General features: G+C 44.1%; 1 protein-coding gene across 1 annotated transcript; it reads left to right on the top strand.

Annotated features, from left to right (window-relative positions):
* The first annotated feature begins 3445 nt into the window (after positions 1–3445).
* On the top strand, positions 3446–4567 carry LOC138568700 (putative nuclease HARBI1). Its single transcript, XM_069646477.1, has one exon. It carries the CDS (start codon positions 3446–3448, stop codon positions 4565–4567), a length of 1122 nt encoding a protein of 373 aa, XP_069502578.1.
* The last annotated feature ends 17357 nt before the right edge of the window (positions 4568–21924 follow it).

The raw sequence follows: 21924 nt of genomic DNA on the forward strand, positions 1-21924 counted from the left end.
GCAAAGCCTTCAGATGCACTCCCCTGGGCTTTTTGCTCACCTTATTATGGGGAAACTGACATGCCCTTAAAGACAGTCAGTACTGGGAGACTTTGTACACTTGTAACATGTTGCAGAAAAGCTGCAACATTGGAAAGGACTAAGGGAAACAATGTACCTCACAGTACAGTGCACTTGGGTCTTCCTGTCATTTCTAAAGGCCCTAGGCACCCTCGAAGGATTGTTTTAGGAGAGGCGCAGATGTTCCTTGGACAGGGCTGGTGGCAGCTTATCTTTTCATGTATTTGTAACCCTTTCTTGCCATGCAAACCGTGTTCACCGTGTTAGGCACAGAAAGGCGGCCCGGCTCCAAAATAGCCATGCCACAAGGTTGTTTGTCCTGTCCTTTGGCCATCTTGCCCCTTCACCTTCTCCTGGTCGAGCCGACCAAACCCAGATCAGTCCTTATTTGGGCATGCACCCCCCGTGAAACGCCAAGCTTTCACAGGCTTCTGCATGCCTTGTGTGTGTGCTTCCAGGATGTGGGTTGGACTGTCTGGTTCCAATACACATCCTGGGTGCCAGAGAGTCTGGTGTGCTGTGAATGACTGGGACCACCTGGTCCCTGATTGGTCCACGTATGTTGTGCCTGTATGTGAGCAAATCTCCCATTGGGTCCTCTTCGCTTTGGCGCAAAGGAGATTCTGGATAAGCGAAGGCTCCAAACACCCATACCAGTTCGATCTCTGGAGTTCTCACTGAACGAAGGATAGCATCTAAGCATCCTGAAACTAAGAAGCCGAGTCGAGGAACCGCTGGTGACCCGCTGGAAGGTTTGGCACCCTGAGCCTGCTGTTGTCCCGCTGGACTCCTCAGCATCTGATCGAACTAGAAGGCCTGCGAAGACGCTTTGACCCATTGGAATAGTCGGACTAACTATTCTCGGCACCTTCATCAATCCCTGCAAGTAAGCCTTTTCGGAAGTGTCTCTGGGCCAACCAATGGGCTGACCAGCTTGCGCAGAACCTTTGCTCTGACACCACTGCTGTTTCGAGGAGACCCTTGAACCTTGGTACATCGTAAGCTCTGTGTTCACGGCACTCTCACAACATATCTCGTACACTTGGCGTTTCCAGGTCTGAAGTAAAGAGAGTGCGCTGAACCCGAGTGCACGCGGTTGCCATGTCGCCCAGCCACGGTGATGAATTTGCAGGTACCTTGCTGCTGTGCCCCCCAGTGCCCTGAAGCCTGCTACAGTGAAACTGGCCTGATCCATCCACCAGGAGCTGAGAAATCACCACTGTCCCATTTGGGAATCATCGCTGTAACTTTGCCGCTGAAAGTCACAGAGCCGCACAATTACTGCATTTGAACCTGCAACCGAAGTGGACTTGACTGCCAAAAATTGGTCCAGAGTGCACCAGGGGTCAGTGAGTACTTGCAACCCTTACCGGTGGCCCCTAGTGCAACCACCAGTTTTTATGCACAAGTGTCCCCTGAGGGCCACTCTCCTTTCCACAGATAGCCTGAGCTATCAAACTATTCCCAACTCCTGGAACCTGCTCTTCCCTCTCGGGGAAACCCTCCACGAATAGTGGGAACTTATTCTGCATCACCTCACCCACCTTCCTGAGCTGCTACAGACCCTACAAGAGACCCCATTTTCGCCCATCTGCACTACCACGTGCGTCAGCATTGCAAGTACATTTGAGCAATAGGCTCCCCTCTTCTTAGGGACTGGATTGCCTTTCAGTTAAGATTGTGATTACTGGAGAATTGCCTAAAGACTCTTTGCATTGCCTGCTTCATTCCCTTTTTAGGTTGTGGACCCATTTCATGCATTAACCCTTTAGGCCATTTGGTCTTGTATATATGTATTTTAGTAGGATTGTGTTGGTTTAAAAGTAGTACTGTTGATTATTACTGTGTGTTGAAACTCAAAGGCCTTGAATAAATGTATTTGTATTTTTAATATATATACAACTGATTGGGAGTGATTTGTAAGTGTCCTTTACTCTGTGTGCACATTGAGGTCTTTTAGTCACCCTCACCCCTCCTGAGACCTGGTCTTGACCGCTGCCAATGCTACCTTTATTGGTCTGGCTTGTCCAAAAGGTTACCCTGTTCCAAGAAACTAGGCTGGCCTTCTGAATCTCTCCCCACCAGGTCAGAATTCAGAAATCCATCTTAACAGTCTTTATGGCAGGCACTACACCTCTGAAAAGTCAGATTTGGTTTGATTTAGGCAACTTTCTTAGCTCTTGCCTTACCAAGTATGAAAAGGCAGGCTTTCATTGCAGCATCCTTCACCAGAACTAGGGTGACTCTTGCAAATACTTTTCAAAATGCTGTGGTACTATAACAATTCCATATCAGGTGTCCTAGAAAGCACTCAGGGCTCAATTCTGAAGTGTGTGTTGAGTACAGAAAAGGTCAGAGAAAGTGTTAACAACCTTTTTGGTACTTAAGACCTATTCGGAAGGTGGTACAGTCTTCTGAAGTCGGAGTGAATCTGCCACTTTCAGAATATAATATCGGCGGTTGCGAGGATGGGCGAGAAACCAACCTAGCAACCGCCACAATCTGTAACTGCCATTTAAGATGGCTGTTCTTGTGGCACTCCTCCACTGTAGAATGTGCCTTAAAGTGGCACACATATACAGTACCACTTTTGTACCGGTTTTATGGAGGAGTGCCACAGGAAGCCGCTTGTTCATTGCAGGTGGGTACATATTAATGTAACAGCATTGCAGGGAATGCCCAATCAAATGTCAGGGCGACAGGAGTGTGAATGAAAGGGTGCCCTGTTGAGGAACGTGTATATGAAGAAAGGAATGATGTATTTGAGTAGTGATATATGTGTGCATGTGTTGCTTACATTGCCATATATGTACATTTGGAAAAGTGGTTTTGACTTAACATACCTTGTTTGTTAGAGGATGATAGTAGTGCGGCGTGGACCACATAATACTTATGTGCTCCATATTCACTGTGAACAAAGGTGTGTATCACACACACGCACTGTTATCCAGAAGTAGGAGAGAAGTAGAAGAGAATGAAGTGTGCTTCATAGAGGCACGATTGCAGTGCATGCCTTTGAAAGGTGCTGTAGCATGGTAAAAATTGAGATAACATTTGCAAAGCCGGGTTGCTGGATGACATCCCATTTGCACAGTTGTGTAATGGCGTTGTGATGTTGCTTCCGCATTGATCTATGAATATCTGATTGTTGTATGTGTATGTCGTGTGTTGCTCACAATGTGGTTACACTTTGAAAGGTGCTGTCTTAGGTTACATGTTGTCTTAAATACATGATTACGTCAGGAATGTGTGGGTACTGTTTTTGCACTTCATTAATTCCTCTTTTCTGTGTGGGTGCTACATGAACATCTACTACTAGTGTACACATACCCAGTAGAGTGTGCAGTTTTTCCAAACAACAGTGGGCTGTGCGTTTTCTGCACCCATGTCAAGTGCTTTTGCAGCCTACATTTTAGCTCGCTGTAAGCGTGCCACCGAAAAGCAACCTGTACAAGCAACAGTGGTAAATGTGCAAGCTGACCTCCCACATCCCAGACAAAGAAGATGTCGTCCAATTAAAGAGCATATTTATCACACCAGTGTGAATTTGTTCAACATGTCATCCGAACACGTTATTCACCTGTACCGGCTGGATGCTGATGCCATTTTGTACCTGGTAGAGCTAATAAATGGGGACTTGGAAGGAAGCACCGATAAGGCCACAGCTATTCCATCTTTTGTCAAAGTACTCGCAGTGCTCTACTTTTGTGCAACTAGATCGTACCAGGGTACTCTTGCAATCGCAGCAGGGATGTTGCAGCCAAGTTTCTGTAGATTTTTGCAAGTGGTTTTGCCTACACTGTTGCAGCACATATCCGAGTTCATTACTTTCCCACGTAAGGCAGCTTTGTTAGCCGCTGTGAAGTGTGGCTTACTTGCAACAGCTGGGTTTCCCAATGTTGTAGGGGCAATTGATTGCACTCATGTCCGCATAGTACCAACCTGTGTTAGGGAACAAATGTTTACAAATCAGAAAATGCACTGCTCACTGAACATTCAGATGACATGCAGGGCGGATTTGCAAATCAGTAAATGCTATGCCAACTTCCCTGGGTCTGCACATGATGCATTCATTCTGCATAGCAGCAACTTGCCCGTGGTAATCTGTGGCTTGTCAGCAGACAGAAGCTTGCTGCTTGGGGATAGAACATACCCCCTGAAACTGTGGATCATGACACCAATCTTGAATGCAATGACTGCTTCGGAACAGAAATATAATACAGCACATATAAGGATAAAGAATACAATAGAACTGACTTTTGACCTCCTAAGAAGTCGTTTTAGGTGTCTACATGTGTCTGGTGGGGATCTCATGTATGCTCCAGACAAGGTTTGCAAAATTGTAGTGCTGTACTACATGCTGCATAATTTAGCCATTCAGCACCGACTGTCTGAGCCAGCAGATGGAATATCAGAGGAAGAGGACACGGTCCCCATACACAATGAGGAGTACGGGGATGATGGCCTTAAAGTACGTAGTGATGTTATAGCCAAATGTTTCATGTGATAACACTGGCCGGTGGTCAATGCAAAGTATTTAATGTGTTTAAAGATTATTTTGTCAAGACTGAAATGTATGATTATGCACCATGTGCAATGTTAGCACCATTTGGTTTCTCATGAAGGTTTATTGAAAACTGATAACAAATGAAGCATTGTTCAATACAAGTATGACCATGCATATTGGTGTGCACAACTGCTTTATGGAAAGGCAACATTTTCTATATAAGCTTCAGAAAATGGTCCATTTGCACACGACTTAATGCATTTCTATCGGTGTTGCATGGTGACGTGTCAACATATTCAATGTGCAAGCCAGGTATGTCATAAGTACTTTTCCTCATCAAAAACCCTTTTGCCACCCCAAAAACTACAGTCAACATGAAGCTTCGAACATTACAAAACTATTTAACTAAATTAAGTAACCAAACATTGTAAAAACATTTGTAAATATGTTTTGATTTGGTGATCTTTCTTAACTTGCTTTCGCCTACACTCTCTCTGTGGTCTACTTGGCAGTATGAACTCCTGTACATCTTTGCTGTCAGAGGTTCTAGGGGCAGTGAACGATACCACTGCTGTATTGTCTTTAGGCAAAACTGGCACAGCCATGCTAGCAGTCAATATGGAGCACTCCTTTTCTTGCACTTTCAATAGATCGGTCAGTGCTTGTAGGCACAATGCATTCCCCTTAACTGTGGCACTGCACATTTGTACTGCCCCCGTTAAAGCATGCAAGATTTCTGCATTTTGTTTTTGAATTTGTATGTGCATTTCGGCACTTTTGCCAACCACTACTGCCACACTATCAATTGATGAGCACAGTATGCTTATGTTTTGTTGTATGACATTCAAGGCATCAGCTAGACATACCATATCCGCATGTGCAACTGAATTCCCCTTCTTAAGGGTACCCATTTGAGTCTTCAAGTAACCACGCATTTGCAGGAGTGCAGAAGTTTGTGTTTCTGTGGTGGCAAGGAGACAGCATTTGTCGTCTGTGGCCAGACCTGATGTTCTTCCACGGGGCTCCTCTGACGTCAGTGGTGGCTGGGTGTGCCGGCTGTCTTCCACAAATGAGTGCTCCATAGCTAAGTCCTCTACTACATCTACTACATAGGCCATGTTGCCTGCATTATTCTCATCCTCAAAGTACTCATATAGTGTAATTTATGTAGCCTCATGATGCACATCTGACATAGGCAGATTATCTTCTCCTTCAGGTAGGTTTTTCGCAGACTCTGCTACGGCTTCAACAGTCCCTGACAATAAAGTACCTGCACACATAAAGACAGTATGACAAAACCACATTAGAATGGACCCATAGCACCATGAATTGTAACCGTACTAGTGAATGGCAGTGGAACACAATCGTATGTGGCTACATCACGCTTGGCCAAAATGAAGGGCTACTGTATTGTTATCTCTTCACATGCTACGTTCATGAAGGAATACTTCATGAACGAGCATGCTGCTCGAAGGGACACAAACACACACCCACTGCACATGTACAGTTGCTTGAATGACAGCAAATGAAGAGGCACCATTGTAAAAAGGCTATGAGGTGAACACACTTGTGAATAGCTCAAGGGTCATGAAGGGCACACATAAGTAGGGTTCGTAGAAATGCACAAGGGATGCCCGCCACACTGCATATGATTATATTTTAGAGGTCAATTAAGTAGCACAGAAATTTCTACTTACCAGTGTTTAGTGTATCCAAGCCTCCTACACCCTCGAGGCATCCAGAGTCCATGACGGCAAGCACCTTTAATTCTATGGGTGAAGAAATTTGGTCAAACGGCGATCCTCCACCAGTGCCCTTGCTGTGCTCTTTGCTCTCCAGATACTTCTTTCGAACCCTGCGCTACACATCGTACCACCTTTCTTCATTTGGTCGAGCGAGCGCAAAGTATTCGAAACAGTTTACTTTGGTGGCAATGCTGTCCTAAAGGCTATTTGTCACAGAAAGAGGTGTTCATTGTGCCATTGCGCTACATAACACTCTCTCATTTGTTATCACCTCATCCACAAGTACACCCAGGACCACTACTTCACCTTCAGTTTACGGCCTCCACTTTGCACTTCCACCTCTTGCCCAACCATCAGAATGCTACCCTCTTTCACCCCTCACAATGTAATGGCACCTTCCTTTAGATGACCTTACAATTCCTTTACAATAGTAAATGTTGTGTTTATCCCCTCCTTGACACCTTTGCTTTACAGCACACACTGATGTGCACTTCTGTCCCCCAGCTAACCACTGCAAAATGTATTCCTACACTGGAAGTTTCTTTGCCCTTTCAACATTTACAAACGTTGTTTGGCTCCTTCTCCGTCCTGTCCTGTAACGTGTACCACCCTTGTTATCTTGAAAATAAGCACGATACAGCTCTCCATGAGGTTTCCAGTACCACGTGTGTTTCCACGTGCTTCCTCTATGGGTGCTGCTGTAATCTTGGTAGCACTTTCGCAAAGTTAAGATTTTTTCGTTATTTAGCGAAAGTGCTGCCGAGGTTTTGCATTCCCCCGTTCTCTCCACAAACATGTGGAATGCAGGAGGTGCACTGTTATGCACCCTGTGGACGCCCAGGCCCACTTAAGAATAGTGGTGGAGCCTGGGTGTCCAGATTTGGTGCAGTGAAGCGTGCTGTTTAGCACGCTCACTGCGCCAAGATAAGAATCGGGCCCTCAGGGTTTTTGCCTCTCCAGCAGACATCTGTGGCAGAACAATTCCTCTTGTGCATTCTCATAGGTAATCAGTAGACTGTATCTGCAGCTTGATCTGCCTAGCTCTCAAGTTTCAGTCGAATTAAGGTCAATGAACATCTTTACAACAACCATTCCATGACCCCCATCCCACCTCGTCACCCAGTTCTGTCACGCTGCGGAGACCGTGGAAGTTATGGGCAAGATGGAGGCGCTATTAGGTCCTTACAGTCTGTCTGTGAGCGGTCCAGTCTTTTTGTTGCTGCTGCATTTAAGGAAGCCACGCCCCCTGCGAGTCGCGTTGCAACTCGCTATGCTGACTTTCGATTTGTGCCTACTACAGTTCCTGACATACCGAGCTCCTCTTTTGCTTTCTCGGTTAATCACCGCGGCCCATCGCCTTCTCGTTAGGCGACGGCCGTTCACTCTTGCCTTTCCTTTCCTTGCCCTTTATCTGGTCCTCGGTTCCCGCCTAGCTTCTCTCCCGTAGTACCCTCTACCTCGCTCGTCGGGTTCCTTTCTTCCCCGTCGGCGAGGTTCCGGTTTTCCGGTTCCCTGTGGCTCGGGGTCTTTTCCGTCTTCCCTCGGTCTTGTCATTCCTCTCTTTCACCCCCTCTTTCATTCTCGCACGCTCGCATTCATTCGCTCTCTCATTCATACTCTCTTGCATTCACTCTCTCTCTCATTCGCGCACTCCTGCATTCACTCGCTCTCTCATTCATACTCTCTCGCATTCACTCTCTCTTTCTCTCACGGACTCACTACTGCTCTCTATTACTCACACTCTCTCTCTCCCCATTCCTTTACCTGTCTACCGAAACAACTTACCTCCGTCTGCAATCTTCTGTGCCTATGTTCGATCCTTCGGAAGCATAGAAGTTCTCCTTTGTGGCTCCACACTCCATCGCCTCTCCCAGGGCTCTTTCATCCATGCCAAGGGATCACAGTCCGGTAACTGTCATCCATTGGAGTATCAACTGGACTTTCGCCTCAAGACTTTAAAAGCCTCTGGATCCGCAATTCCTCCATTCTATCCGCGCCTGCAGCCTCACAGGGTTTTTTCTGCCTTATTGGCTTTTTCCCTGTTTTGGGAGGGGCGGACTCCCCAGGGTCCCTATCTCTTCGAAGGCAAGAAGGGGAAAGGACTCCTTAAGAAGGATACTGAAGAGGAGAGAAACCCGAAAGACCGGAGGAGAAGACAGAAAGTCGCCAGTCACAGTGAAGATCAAGGTGAGGAGACTCCTGGGGAAGGCACTGTGGGAAGTGGCTGTGACAAGTTCTCAAGGACAAACCTGGGACAAGTCCATAGTCCCGGGCTAGCTCTACTCAGTAACTTTTACATGCTGAAAGCTGAGTGAAGACATGTAGCCGTGCAACTGATGTGGTACCAGGCATCATGGTGAGGGAACGGGAGTGAGACCTCTCCCTGATATCTCAGTAGGCACCCCTCAGTAGCTTGTATTCTAAATGCAAAGAATAAACAAATCTGCACAGATTGCAAAGGCATCTGAATGGAATCCAGTTCTTATTTTTCATCCATCAATCAATTCAAAGTTACTTTCGGATTGTAACATCCATAAAACCATCACAGTAAACACATTCCATAAAATCACAAAGTTCATAAAATCACACCATTTTAAATTACAGCCAGAAAAAACACAATCTATAAAAACACCCAACATGATAAAATTTCAACTGCTTCAAGCAACATTCTCTCAGTATTCCCGACTTGCAGTAAACCTGTTTCCATCTTTCCATCTTAAGCCTTCTGGAGCCAGCAAAGCACCAACACACAAAAGGAGTGATTACATCAATTAGCACTCTGCTGACCGCTGAACTGCAACTGAATACAAACATTTTGTCTGGTATTCGTGGGCGCAGACAAAATATGCATGTTCTGACATTGTCAATACTGGAATCATTAGGCATAGCAAGCACAACTTGTTCTTAAATTGGCAATGTTGATATATATTGGCACAGCCAGTGCCAGTGTCTTATGGTGGCAACAGTGGCATTATTGGAGACAGCAACACAAATGTGTTATTACCATGGTAATTCTGGTACTATTCAGCCCTGCGACATGAGTTTGTTCTTATAGTGGGAATAATGGCATTACTAAGCAGAGTCAATGTAAGTGTGTTTGTAATGTGGCAATCCTGGAATTTCTTGGCACATCAGACATGGCAATGTCTTCTTACAACAGCAATACTGCTGCGCGTGTGTGTGTTTTCGAGTGCTAAACTGCTTTGCAATATTTTATTGTGAGGCATTAGCAGGGGGGTTCCTACCTAAAGGGAAATCTGTTTTCATGAACTTGGAATAGAGCAGGTTTTTTGTGGCAATGTGAAATTCGCATGACAACTTTCTGAAGACATTGTGAACTGACATAGGGCATTTTTCTGGGGGCAATGTGAAAATTCATTGTAACTGTCTGGGTGAAATGCAAAGCCTCCATTACTGTTGTCTAGGGGCAGTGTGACAGCTAGTGTTACTATCGGTTTAGCAGAGACAAACGAGCAAGTCACAGTTGAAAGTAGCATGACACGTTTCTTGGGGCTATGTATATATATAGTAAGCATTCCACTAGATAACTCTAACACTTAAAAACTCTTTTCATGGATTATGTCTTTATGTCTAGAAAAAGACATTCACAGGGAGTACAAAATTGCACATGATTTCTCAGAGTATGATCAATTAAAACCTGTCTTTCTTGAACAATATAAAACATGACTGAGATAATGAAGAGGAAATGAGTATCTCACATCATATCTGACAAATGCGTCTGGATTGCATCTGGAAGACCAATATGAATATGTAAATGCGAAAATGGCAATGCAAGAGAGTGACAGAGGCAACTTTTTTCATTTTCAAAGAACAATACGTGTTGACAAGTAAATGAAGTGGCATATGTGCACCTGTTTATTTTATGTGAAACTTTTCTGACTGGTAGTAGGGGACAACAAATGTTTAATGGTGCATCATCTCGTCTTCATTATCCCCCAAACAAATTCACAGTTGTGATCCAATGATTGCAATAAAAAGTGATTGTTAGGAATTGGAATCTTTCGTAAGACTCGAAATTAAAACCTAGGTAGAGGAAAGTATTTGTATTAGACAGTGTCGTTGCATATATATTACAATACATGAATGAAATCATCATTCCTTTGTGTGACGTAGCCCAAAAGTTGAAACATTAGCATTTTGGAGATGAAACGTATACTGTTGTTGATTGGTAGGATGCTATTTCCTGGCTTCAATGGCAAAAGTTGCCACGAGTAGGAAGTGCAGTTGGACTTCCCGCAGACTTTTGTCACAGCCTGGCCTCAAATAGGTAAGATCAGTTCCTGGCTGAGGCCAGCTTTCCACCTCTGAGTAGAATGAGGTGACCAGTCAGCCCCCCAAAACATGCAGAACCCTCCACCCCCGGGGAATAAAACCCCCACATGTGATGGGGAAGAAGGTCTAGAAACCAGCAGTCCAGCGAATCTTTCCTGAAAAAAAGGAGCAGGAAGATGTCAAGAAAGGAGTAGAAGCTGAGCAGGAAGGATGGGAAGTGGTGAGTGAAGAAGCGGGGGCAACAGGAGTGAGCAGGGGAAGCAGAGCAGGGAGTGGAAGCGTTTTAGCAGCATACTTGGAATGCTGCGACATGTACAAAGGTTACCCTGGAGTGCAGTATTGAGCATTTCTGAGCAGAAATATCTACCTACCCCTCATGATAATCAAAACAAGAGGTTTTGAAGTATCCTCTACCAGCACTATACAAGTAAATATAGTGCAACATGGTAGAAGGGCACATTTAACATTGGCAGCCATTTGCAATCTGAAGCAAGTAGCAGCGAGTAATAGCCATTCTCTTCTGAGAATTGTTTCTGGTGGTGTTTAGTATCGTGTTTGGTAACAAGAAGTAGATGTCTCCATTCTTTACAGGAATCTTTCAGGGCCAACATTTTCTTTTCCATCACCAAATAATTGATCTCAATAATAGATAGGGAGCTAGACGTGTAGGCCACAGGATGTTCCTTGCTAACTGGTTGAGCTGACGCAGGACCTCACCAACAGCATTTGCTGAGGCATTAGCGTTGATGAGGAACGGAAGTTCAGTGTTTGGTTGGCACAGCATTGGAGCATATGTGAAGGCTTCTTTCAGGCCTTGGAATACGTCTTCGGCTTCATCAGACCAGTTGAACTGTAGTTGTTTACGTAGTAACTAGGTCAGTGGTTGGACTCGTAACAAGAAGTGGTCAATAAACCTGCGTTAGAAATGCATAAAGGCCAAGAATTACTATACCTGCTTGACAGATGTTGTAGAATGCCATCCTTGTATCTCCTCGATCTTTCGTGAATCCATTGTTGCTCCACCAGTGGATAGGATGTATCCTAAGTAGTGAACTGCAGGCGTATCATGTCATCACTCCGCCAACGAAAATGCTGAATACAAAAATACTGAATTGCGAAATGCCCATTTCCCATGTGCAGGCAGGGAAATAAAAAGCAGTATTTTGTATTCAGCATTTCTTTTTGCAATGATCACAAACATTCAACTACAGGTATGTTGAAAATGCTTTACGCTAACTTGACCTTAAGACAATGGGTTCATAGTTGGAGTAGTACTTCCTTGACATGCAGGTGATATTCTGGTAGAGTCTTGTAAAAGACCAAAATGTTGTCTCAGTAGACTATGAATCTGGTATACAAAAGGTCACCAAAATCTTGGTCAACTAATCGTTGGAAGACCTCTGGAGCGTTGTCCACCCCAAAGGGTTTTACATAGTATTCAAGCAGGCCAAAAGGGGTTCGGAACAGGGTCTTCTTCTCCTCTGCCTGAAAGTGGATGAGGTGGTAAACTCTGCGTAGGTCGAGCTTCCTGAATATCGTGACTCCCATTACAGTTTCCAGGATATCCTTGATCAAGGGCAGAGAATATTTATTTATCCCTAAGGGGTATCTTGCTTAATTCGGTGGACTCCTTCATAGGTACAAAAAAGAGAGTTGCACACTGGGGGCCTTGGACTTGGTTATGAGACCATTCTATATGTTCTTGTATTTGTACTCCCTGTTAAGAAAATAATTTTCTTTTGGCAATTTTCCCTCCATAGTTTCTATGGACCCCCAATCTTTTTGCTTTGTTTTTTGATCTGTTCTGACACTTTCGGGGAAAGTAAAGCTTTACTTCCCATGCAATTTGCAAATTTTGTATGGGGAAACTGATCAGACCTTCAGACTATCGGTACTGGAAAACTATGTTTCCTTTTTGTCTTTTACATTGTTGTAACTTTTTAACATTGCACACAGCATCTTGTAATGTAGTGCATTGGGGATACTTAGTAGCTTTGTACACTTGGGATTTTTGGTGACTTTTATATGTGCCTAAAGATAAGGTGGTGGCAGCAGATACATTTCTACCATTTGTGCATCCCTTCTATTCTCTTGCCTATCATCACACCCCCCTTCCTCCCTACTCTTGCAATTTATATATTTCCATAAGCTTTAATAATAACTATGTAATTATCTTTAATCATAAAATATATCCCAGGATAGTAGTAAGGTGTTTTGATATTTGATCATCTTTTGTTATCCTTTACGGTGGCATTTACGATTGTATAAAATGTTTTTTCATCTCTTTATTAGTCTCTATTTCATAGTCATGCCTATATGTTTGAGTGCATGCTACTTTGATTCTGAATCTCTTAGTATCCTTTACTGTACTCATTCCACTCGGGCATGATGCCCATAAAGCAAGTGCTTTGAGTGACACGTCTACCATGGAGAATATCTTGCAGGTAAGAACAGTGATTTAAATGACTGGCCTAGCCCAGCCTTCACAAACACAAAGATGATCGGTAGATATTAACCCCTACTGTCTAACAACTGTCTGGTGTGCTGGGAATGATTGGGACCACCGTGGTCCGTGATTGGTCCATGTCTGGTGTGCCTGTATGTAAGCAGATCTCCCATTGGCTCCTCATCATTTTGGCGCAAAGGATATTCTTGATAAGAGAAGGCTCCAAACACCCCTACCAGATCGATCTCATGAGTTCTCACTGAACCTAATATAGGATTCAAGTATCCTGAAACAAAGAAACCGAGTCGAGGAACCACTGGTGACCCGCTGGAAGGTTTGGCACCCTGAACCCGCTGACATCCCGCAGGACCCCTCTGCATCTGATCGAACTTAGAAGGTCTGCAAAAGTGCTTCAACCCATTTGAATAGTGGGACTAACTATTCACGGCACCTTCATCTTAACCTGCAAGCGAGCCTCTTCAGAAGTGTTCCTGGGCCAACCAGTGAACTGATCAGCTTGCACAGGTCCTTTGCTCTGAAACCACTACCGTTTTGAGGTGACACTTGAAACTTGGTAGATCAATAGCACTCTCCTGCAGAGTTTCATACACCTAGGCGCCCTAGGTCTGGAATTAGGAAAGTACGCCTGAACCTGAGTGCACACGGTCACCTGAGTGCACACGGTCACCGTGACGCCCAGCCATAGTGACGAACTTCACAGGTACCGTGCTGCTGTGCCCCTTTGTGCCCTGAATACTGCTGCAGTGAAACTGACTGGATCCCTTCATCAGGAGCAGATGAAATTGCCACTGATCTGTCACAGAATCATCGCTGTAACTCAGCTGCTGAAAGCCGCAGAGCTGCACAATTGCCGAATTTGAACCTGCAACCGAAGTGGACTCTACTGCCGAAGTTTGGTCCGGAGTGCGCCTGGGGTTGGTGAGTAATTGCAACCCTTACGGTGACCCTTAGCACATCCATCCATTTTTACGCACAAGTGTTCCCTGAGTGCCACTCACCTTTCCACAGGTAGCCTGTGCTACAGTCCTATTCCCAACTCCTAGAACCTGTTCTGCCCTCTTGGAGAGACCCTTCTTGAATAGTGAGAACTTATTCTTCATCGCCTCACCCACCTTCCTGTAATTCTGTAATTGGAGAGCTAGATTAGTTCACAAAGAGGCACTTTTAAGTAACCACACGCATTGATCATTCTCCTTCAACCAGTCAAACAGTAATTTACATGTCAGTGATATAGTTGGGAGTAATCTAATAGTATGTGGCAGCCTAGACATAGTGAAGAGACTGGCAAGTTTGAAAGCTAAAACTGCTTGAATTTCCATCTGCAACCAGAGTGGCACGATCCTCTCAGTATTACTAAAATATAACGCTACTTTCTTGAGAAGAAAACCCTTATGATACTTGCTCTAGTCTGGGTAGCCACCCCTTATTACATCACGTGCTAAAATGTAATGTGAAAAAAATTCTTAAAAATCATTCCATCTTATCCAGCAGTTTTTTCAAAAAAGGCAAGGGTAGCGATTGAATGATATAGAGTACTTTTGGAAGCAGTACAATTTTTATTGCACAAATTTTACCCTATATATTCAAATTAGTATGACTCCATCTACTAATAGCCTGTTCCATATCTGCTACCACCTTATTGATGTTAATCTAAACATTTTCTTTAAATCATGAACTAAGATGCCTCCCAAATATTTCACATTATCTTTGGACCACTTACAGCTCCAATCAAGGAAGTCTGTCTTAAAACATCTGTCCAAAAGAGAGAATATCTCTGTTTTCGACCAGCTTATCTTGTGCCTCAACAATTTCTCACCTTCATCAAAAACTTCCTTTACAACAGGACCGGAATCTCACGGATTTGAAAGACCAACAACTAAGTCGTCCGCATGGGCAAACACTCTAATGTTAAAAGAACCAATTCTCAATCCTTGGTGACTTGTACTTTGTCTAATCACTGCTACTAAAGGCTACAAAGTGGGGACAATGGGCAGCCTTGTCTTGTACCTCTGTGCCATTGACCCAAATACTCGCTACCAAGCCATTGTGCAGGCAATGAATCATTTTCGTAAAAAGGCACCTTCAAAACCCATTTTCTGCAAAGTAAATCCTAAAATAGCCCAATTAACCCGATCAAATTCCTTCTCAGCATCCAATAAAATCAGAGCTACATTATGATCATCATCAAACATATGCTCCAATATATTATGAATCATTCTGATATTATCATATCCATACCTCTGACTTATGAACCCCACCTGTGATGCATTCATCACACCTGAAATGCATCCACTCAGTATATTCGCATACACTTTTAGCAAAATTTTCAGGAGCGAAATCGGGCGGTAATTTTCACATTTGGAGGGATCCCTCCCAGGTTTGGGAATAAGAGTTATCACAGCCTCTCTCATCATGGGACACAGATCTCCCCCGTCTGGCAGACAATGATACAAATCACACAAGACTGGTGAAAAGTGCTGTCAAAAGGTCTGATAGAATTCAACAGGCAATCCATCTAAACCTGGAGATTTACCCATCTATAACCGGTTTATGGCTGTTAACACTTGATTTACTGATATTTATTCTTTTAGCTTTAAAATATTATTGCCCAACAAATTTGGTAGTTCAATTTTGCTAAAGAACCGGTTCAGGTCGCTATAAATTTGATTCAACTCTTCTTTATATAATGATGCATTATAATACTCAAAGCAGTCACTAATTTCTGCACTAGTAACAACTGATAATCCATTTTTTAAACAATGTTAGTGACTACAGATTAACTCGCATAAACCTTGCGAGTCGTAGCAAGTAACTTGCCTGCAACTTTGCCACTCTGCCAGAAAGCTTGTTTGGAAAAGAATTAACCCTTCTCCGCATGTTGTTCCAAATCAACCTTGTCTAACAGATTCTAGCTTATTACTCTCACTTTTTGAGGTAGCATATTGTTGTTGTGCTTCCAGCAAAGCTGCTTGCAAGACTGAAATCTCTTCTGAACCTAGTTTTCTAAGATGTGAGATTCGGATAATAAGTCAATCCCTAATAGTGGCCTTAAATGAGTCCCAAACAACAAGCGCATTAGCAGTGTCATAATTATCAAGAAAAAATCTCTCAATAAATGCTTCTAACCCCTTAGAGACATTCTCATCTTTCAAAGCACTGGCATTTAAAACGCCAGCTCCTGTATTCGCAATGTAAGGCTTGCATGATCAGAGATACACCTCTTTTGAATATCCACTGTACAAACACCATCGAGTAGCAGGTCTGAACTGAGGAAAAGATCTAGTCGCGTATGCAAGTCGAGTACCTGCGAATAGAACATGTACCCCTGGGTACCTAGCTCTACAGACGTCCACTTGATTAAGATTTTCAACCAATCTTTTAAGCTCCTTTGTCACACTGTCACCGAAGTATCTACATGAATCTGATAGATCCAATGTAGCATCCATAACACAGATCATGTCCCCTTCAAGGATATATATCTGTTGCCAAGTTTCTGCAGTTGCAAATGAAGGTCTTTAAAGAATGGCCCAGCAAATGAACACAGGCCAGAAATCGATCCAATCGCAACACTGACACTTTCCACAACTATAGTTGCCAAAATAAACCTCCCTTCACTATCTGTCACCACCGGCCCAATACTAGCTTTAAAACCTTTGCGAAACAAAATACTTACACCCGTAGATTTGGATATAAAACATCTTGACAATGCTTGTGTGTATCTCAAATTCAGCAAAACTCTATGGTCTGCCTCTAGCACATGAGCTTCTTGGAGTAGTGCAATGTCTACCCTCATCCTCCATAATTTACCGTACATCCTACTTGCCTCGACTGAGCAATTAATACCCTTTACATTCCAAGTCAAAAAATTAAAAGTCGTAGCCTACACATTTTGTTTCATCATAGAGAGAAGAGAACTGGCGAAAAAAAGAAACAAAAACTAAGCAACGCAAGGTGTAGCAGAACCCCCCCCCCTCTCCACCCCACCCAAAAAAAAACAACATAAAACAGCGAGAAACAAGGAGAAGAAATCTAAGGCCAAAGACAACACAGAAATGAATACTTCGACAACCACCCCTGGAAGGCACACGATTGAACAGAATACTATTATATACACAAGAAAAAAATAGACCTTAACCGTTCTCATCGGATCGCTTCACCTGTTAGCCGCTATGATGGCCAAATAAAAAATAAATACAAGTGTAAATGTTGTCTACAATGGTCAAGATTAAGGGAAAGGAAGAAAAGAGAGAGCAGAAGAAATGCCAACAAGACAGAAGGCAATTATCTAATATCATGGTGGCCAGAACAAAAGCGTTAATCCAGATGTTCACAGTATGGAGCACTATAATAGTCAAAAGAAAAAGAAAAGCGCAGCATAAATGCTATCATCTTATCATGCCTCAAATCCATGCTACCCTGCTTAGCATAGCAGTGCATTTCACAACGCTACCAAAGAATGGTTAATAAGGCATGTATTCGTCTTAATAAGTCACATATCATCAGCCCACCCCATTGAGAATAACGAGATAAGAAGTTGATTAACATAATGATGTAAAGCGTCCCTGCATCCGGGTTCCTGTGTAGACCGCACCACACGCAATCCGCGTGGGGTCCGGAAGTATGAGTTGTGAAAGCGTTCATTGACAGGAAGCGTTTCGCGTTCAACCCGAAAGCAGAACAAATAAGGAACCAAAGTACAAATAAATGCCTGCAGGAAGCGTCCGTTAGCAATGTAAATGTATTCATGCAGCCACAGGGCCTGGCTCTTCCCTGCAATGTTGCTCCCCCGCACTACTAGAACAAATCTCAAAAGTTCCAGCATCTTCCATGGATCAATAATGAGCGAAGAATGCGTTGCTTTCAATCTGCTCCAGTGTAAACAGGTAATGGTCCTAGTTACTCAGTCCCTGAGTCAAATGCAGTGGTAGAAGTGTATCAAAAAAAGTAGTGGAACTGTGACCCCAGAGGGGGGCAGAATAGGCAGGAATGGAGCAACATGCAACACATGTTTTCAATGGTTGCAACCATGCTGGTTGCCATCCAATCCAGTTGAAACAGATTTCAGTTGAGCTGTAACTGCTATTCGGTGGTAAAGTAGAGAAGTGTGATTTAACTTCACAAAGAACAGTTCCGGCATGGTGAAAATGGTTACAAAAAGTAGTGGAACGCCACTCCCGACCGTTCCCACTCACTTCGACCATTGATGTGCGTGCTCCTCCACTCATTTAACCTGATAGCCTGATTCCTGACTTCCTGCAACAAGGACATTTGCATTTGCGTGGCAACTGCATGCAATTCTTAAGGGAAGCCAGGCATTCTGCCACACAAGCATTGTAAACCTTTTGAAGAGGCTCTTTTTGTGGTGTCTGACAAATAACAGGGTTAACCTGCAGCAATAAGTCATCCCCTTATGTTCAGAACGAGGAATCCACCACCGTAAGCAGAACACCACAAGCGCCACAATCGTTCCCTGCGAAAGTAAACTCGCATTACACTCATGAAGACGGTGTCATGTTTTCACACTGTCACGTTGGTCCACGTCATAGGGTCCTGTTCATTCGCCAGAGTATGACAGCAGGACAGTCTCATTCCGGTGCATCGCGTGGAAAAATGCTTTGTCTCCTTACTGCGCATGCGTAGTGTGTGTGCGCGTGCGCAGTAATGGATTGACAGGAAAGCATTTTTTTCGATGGTCATATTCAAATAATTTGGGCCACTTTGCAATTACTTTTGCCCACAATACCCGCTCCACGCTTCCCCCTCCCTCCCACCAGTGTCCCCTCTTATGTGCCTTGCTTTCACCCGCCTCACGACACTCGCATTACTATACTACGTAGGCGCTAGCTGCACTAAACGAGCCAGCGGTGCGAGAAAATGACATTCTCCTCAGGGTCTATTGCAGGCAAGCATTTTGCCTCTCTGACCTTTGGCTTCGTGCTGCCTGTGAGGATTGGACTGGCTGAGCATTTTTTGACGATGAGAATTTTTCGACGTTACACCGGCTGCTGCATATCAAGCACCTCGCGCTGCATTAATTAAACTCTGCCTGAGGGAACCGTTACACAATGGTTAAAGGAATGAACCATATTAAGTATATCTCTTCCTTTGTAATAAACCAATAACGTAAGCTAAAAGAAATAAACAGCACATAATCAGCCAATTTACACAGTCAATGACAAACTCTCCTCACAATTAAGAAACCTGGGGTCTGCCTTTCCTTGCCGGTTGCGCAGCCTCCATAAGCTCTGGCTCTTGTTCAGCAAGATCTGAAAGAAAGGTTTCCGCCCTGATATGGTCATTAAAGGAGTGAATTGGACCATTTCAAATCACCCTCATAGTTCCTGCGTACATCATATAGTATAGAAGGTTTTTCGGTCTGAAATATTTTCCTCTTTTCCACCACATCCTCAGCTCAGCAAATAATATGACCTTGTGGCCGCCCCAAGATAAATCCCCCAGATCTGGCACACGTTTTCAAACCATCTCCCCTACAGGGAATATCTAAAACCTTACAATAAAATGACACAGTCTTGGGCCTGTAGTGATAAGCAGTACCCGCACCTCCCTGGGATCCAGCCCTTTGTGCAAAGTAAATCACTCCTAATTACCTTCCCACACAAATAAGGTTTAAGACGCACGATGATCTCAGACTGGAAAAAAGCCAATCACACAGAATATATGATGCTTGCATTTATTATCTACAGTGGCTAATGAAAACTAAGCAGCAATTTATAATAATGTGGAAATAGAAAGTGCAAGCTATATAATGCCAATTATCAATCACAGATGAATATGCAATTATTTGGTCTTACGCTCCTAATGAAATGTAGATGAAGGTACGATCTGATCACACCCAGGACCCTCGCCGCTACAGGTGCCCGGCACTCCTCAGAAGAGGAGGGGAGGACTGGCCAAGCCCCCACAGTCCTACACCAGAGCGGGGATGTGATGTTAGGAGTCTCGGCCCTGATAGTGCACAGCTGGTCGTCCAGGCACTGTTCTTCTTGATACGCGTGTCTTTCCAACAGCCCAGGATGAGTCCCCCCTTCCCTGGTCCAAATATAGTTCTCTTATTAGGAGCTGCACGTCAATCATCATGACGTGTCAGCTCTTCGAGAAGCTTCTAGGCTCTCCCTTCCCGGCAGTAAACATGTTTTTTGCTTGGAAAGTTACAAGACTGGAAACAGCCAGTCTTGGCTCCCAGGCTTCGGGCACTGTGTTTTGAAAAGATCAGACATTCTTGCCTTATCAGTGCACCTGACTCGCAGAGCGAAGATGAGCAAAGCTGTGCCTGGCTCCCAAGGGCTGCATAGAGCCTCTTGCAAATGCTAGATGTTTTATGTCTTCAGAAAAGGCCTTCACAATTAACCCCTTGCAAGCATGCAGGCTCACCCAGTTCGAGAGTCCTGGTTGATGTCAGCATTTTCCTCCACGCTTCGAATAGGCTCTAATACACACAAGATAGCTCAGTGGGTTAGTGCAAATGCAGGTTACTGCAAGCGCCTAGCAGCTTATCACGACATTCCACCCTTTTCGAAGTGAGGCCTGAAAATGCTGACTCAGTTCCATGATCTGGAAGCATGCACAGTGTGCTGTAGGCCAATTAAGCGTTTCTCTAGCGCAGTCATTCTGGTATAAAGGAAAGACATTCTGCGCAAGAGCCCAATGAAGACGATAAGTATGAATATTAGGGAAATCAGCAACCACAGCAATGGGTGCAGTATTATATTAAGCAGCTTAGTGGAGGAGGGAGACCATCCAGTGAATATATCCCACCAGTGGTGAGTAGTAACTGATTGCAGATGGTCAGCAGTTTTGATCAATTGGTTTCTGTCTATTATTAGCTTGTACTCTGCAGAAATAACTGAGGTAGCTAGCGTCTGGAAATCTTTCCAAGCAGTTTGAGCAAACTGTCTAATAGCTTGAAGCCGGGCAGTAATCACTCCATAGGATAGAGTCCAGTTAAGCAAATGCGTGAGCTCAGCATGCAGAGTAGTGTGAGGCCACTGGGTTAAAGAATATAGGGTATGAGTAACAATGTCTAAGATAGTCACAACTTGATCTACGCAAAATACTTGAGGATTCCCTAATAACCTATAATTGTTAATAAGCAAGGAATGATCAGCATAAAGCTTGCGTAGTTACTAATCTATCTGGAAGATGTCAGTCCCATTTATGTGGTATTGCATCCAGGTGCACTCCCCTGCTACGGGATGTATGCATGGGTCCGGAACCCTCCCAGTTAGGGGACACACCCACCCCTGATCCCAGGGCATGCAGGTGTGACTGTGGATGGTGTAGTTTTGGCTGTCTAACCATTCCCCTCGTATTTGCGGAACCCACCAGGAACCATTGATTTTCATAGGCAATACTATAAAAGGGCACCTTATTTCTAGAGCATAAGCGGTCCTACTAACTTGCATTAACGCATGGCAGGTGTTATTCATGCAATCAAAAGCAAGCGGCTTAATCCATATGTTTGCTGGTAACTGTAGCTCTGTGTGCCAGTGGGTTGAAGATAGTCGCCCCCATTCGGAGCGGAAAGCCAACACCTGCTGATTTAGCAAAGTTTGCCATAAAATGCATCGTGTGTCTTTAGCAGTTTTGTTGACCTATCCTATGGCAGAGAAAATGTATTCATAGCTGAAATTCTGCCACTTCCAATGGTTGCCAATACTTGTAGCAGTGTTGCGCAGGGTAGGACTTATCAATGGGCCCCACTGGGCCAGAAGTTTTATAGCGCCGCTGGCATCAGAACCCATAGTGGCTAACGTGTTGCGCACAGTTTCTATGTCAAAAGCATTTAAAGCCCCCATTCCTACTCCCGCTGCACCCGCAATCAATGAATCTAA

The sequence above is a fragment of the Ambystoma mexicanum genome, chromosome 2q (genome assembly GCF_040938575.1).
Source record: "Ambystoma mexicanum isolate Mex_15411 chromosome 2q, UKY_AmexF1_1, whole genome shotgun sequence".
Taxonomy (NCBI): Eukaryota; Metazoa; Chordata; class Amphibia; order Caudata; family Ambystomatidae; genus Ambystoma; species Ambystoma mexicanum.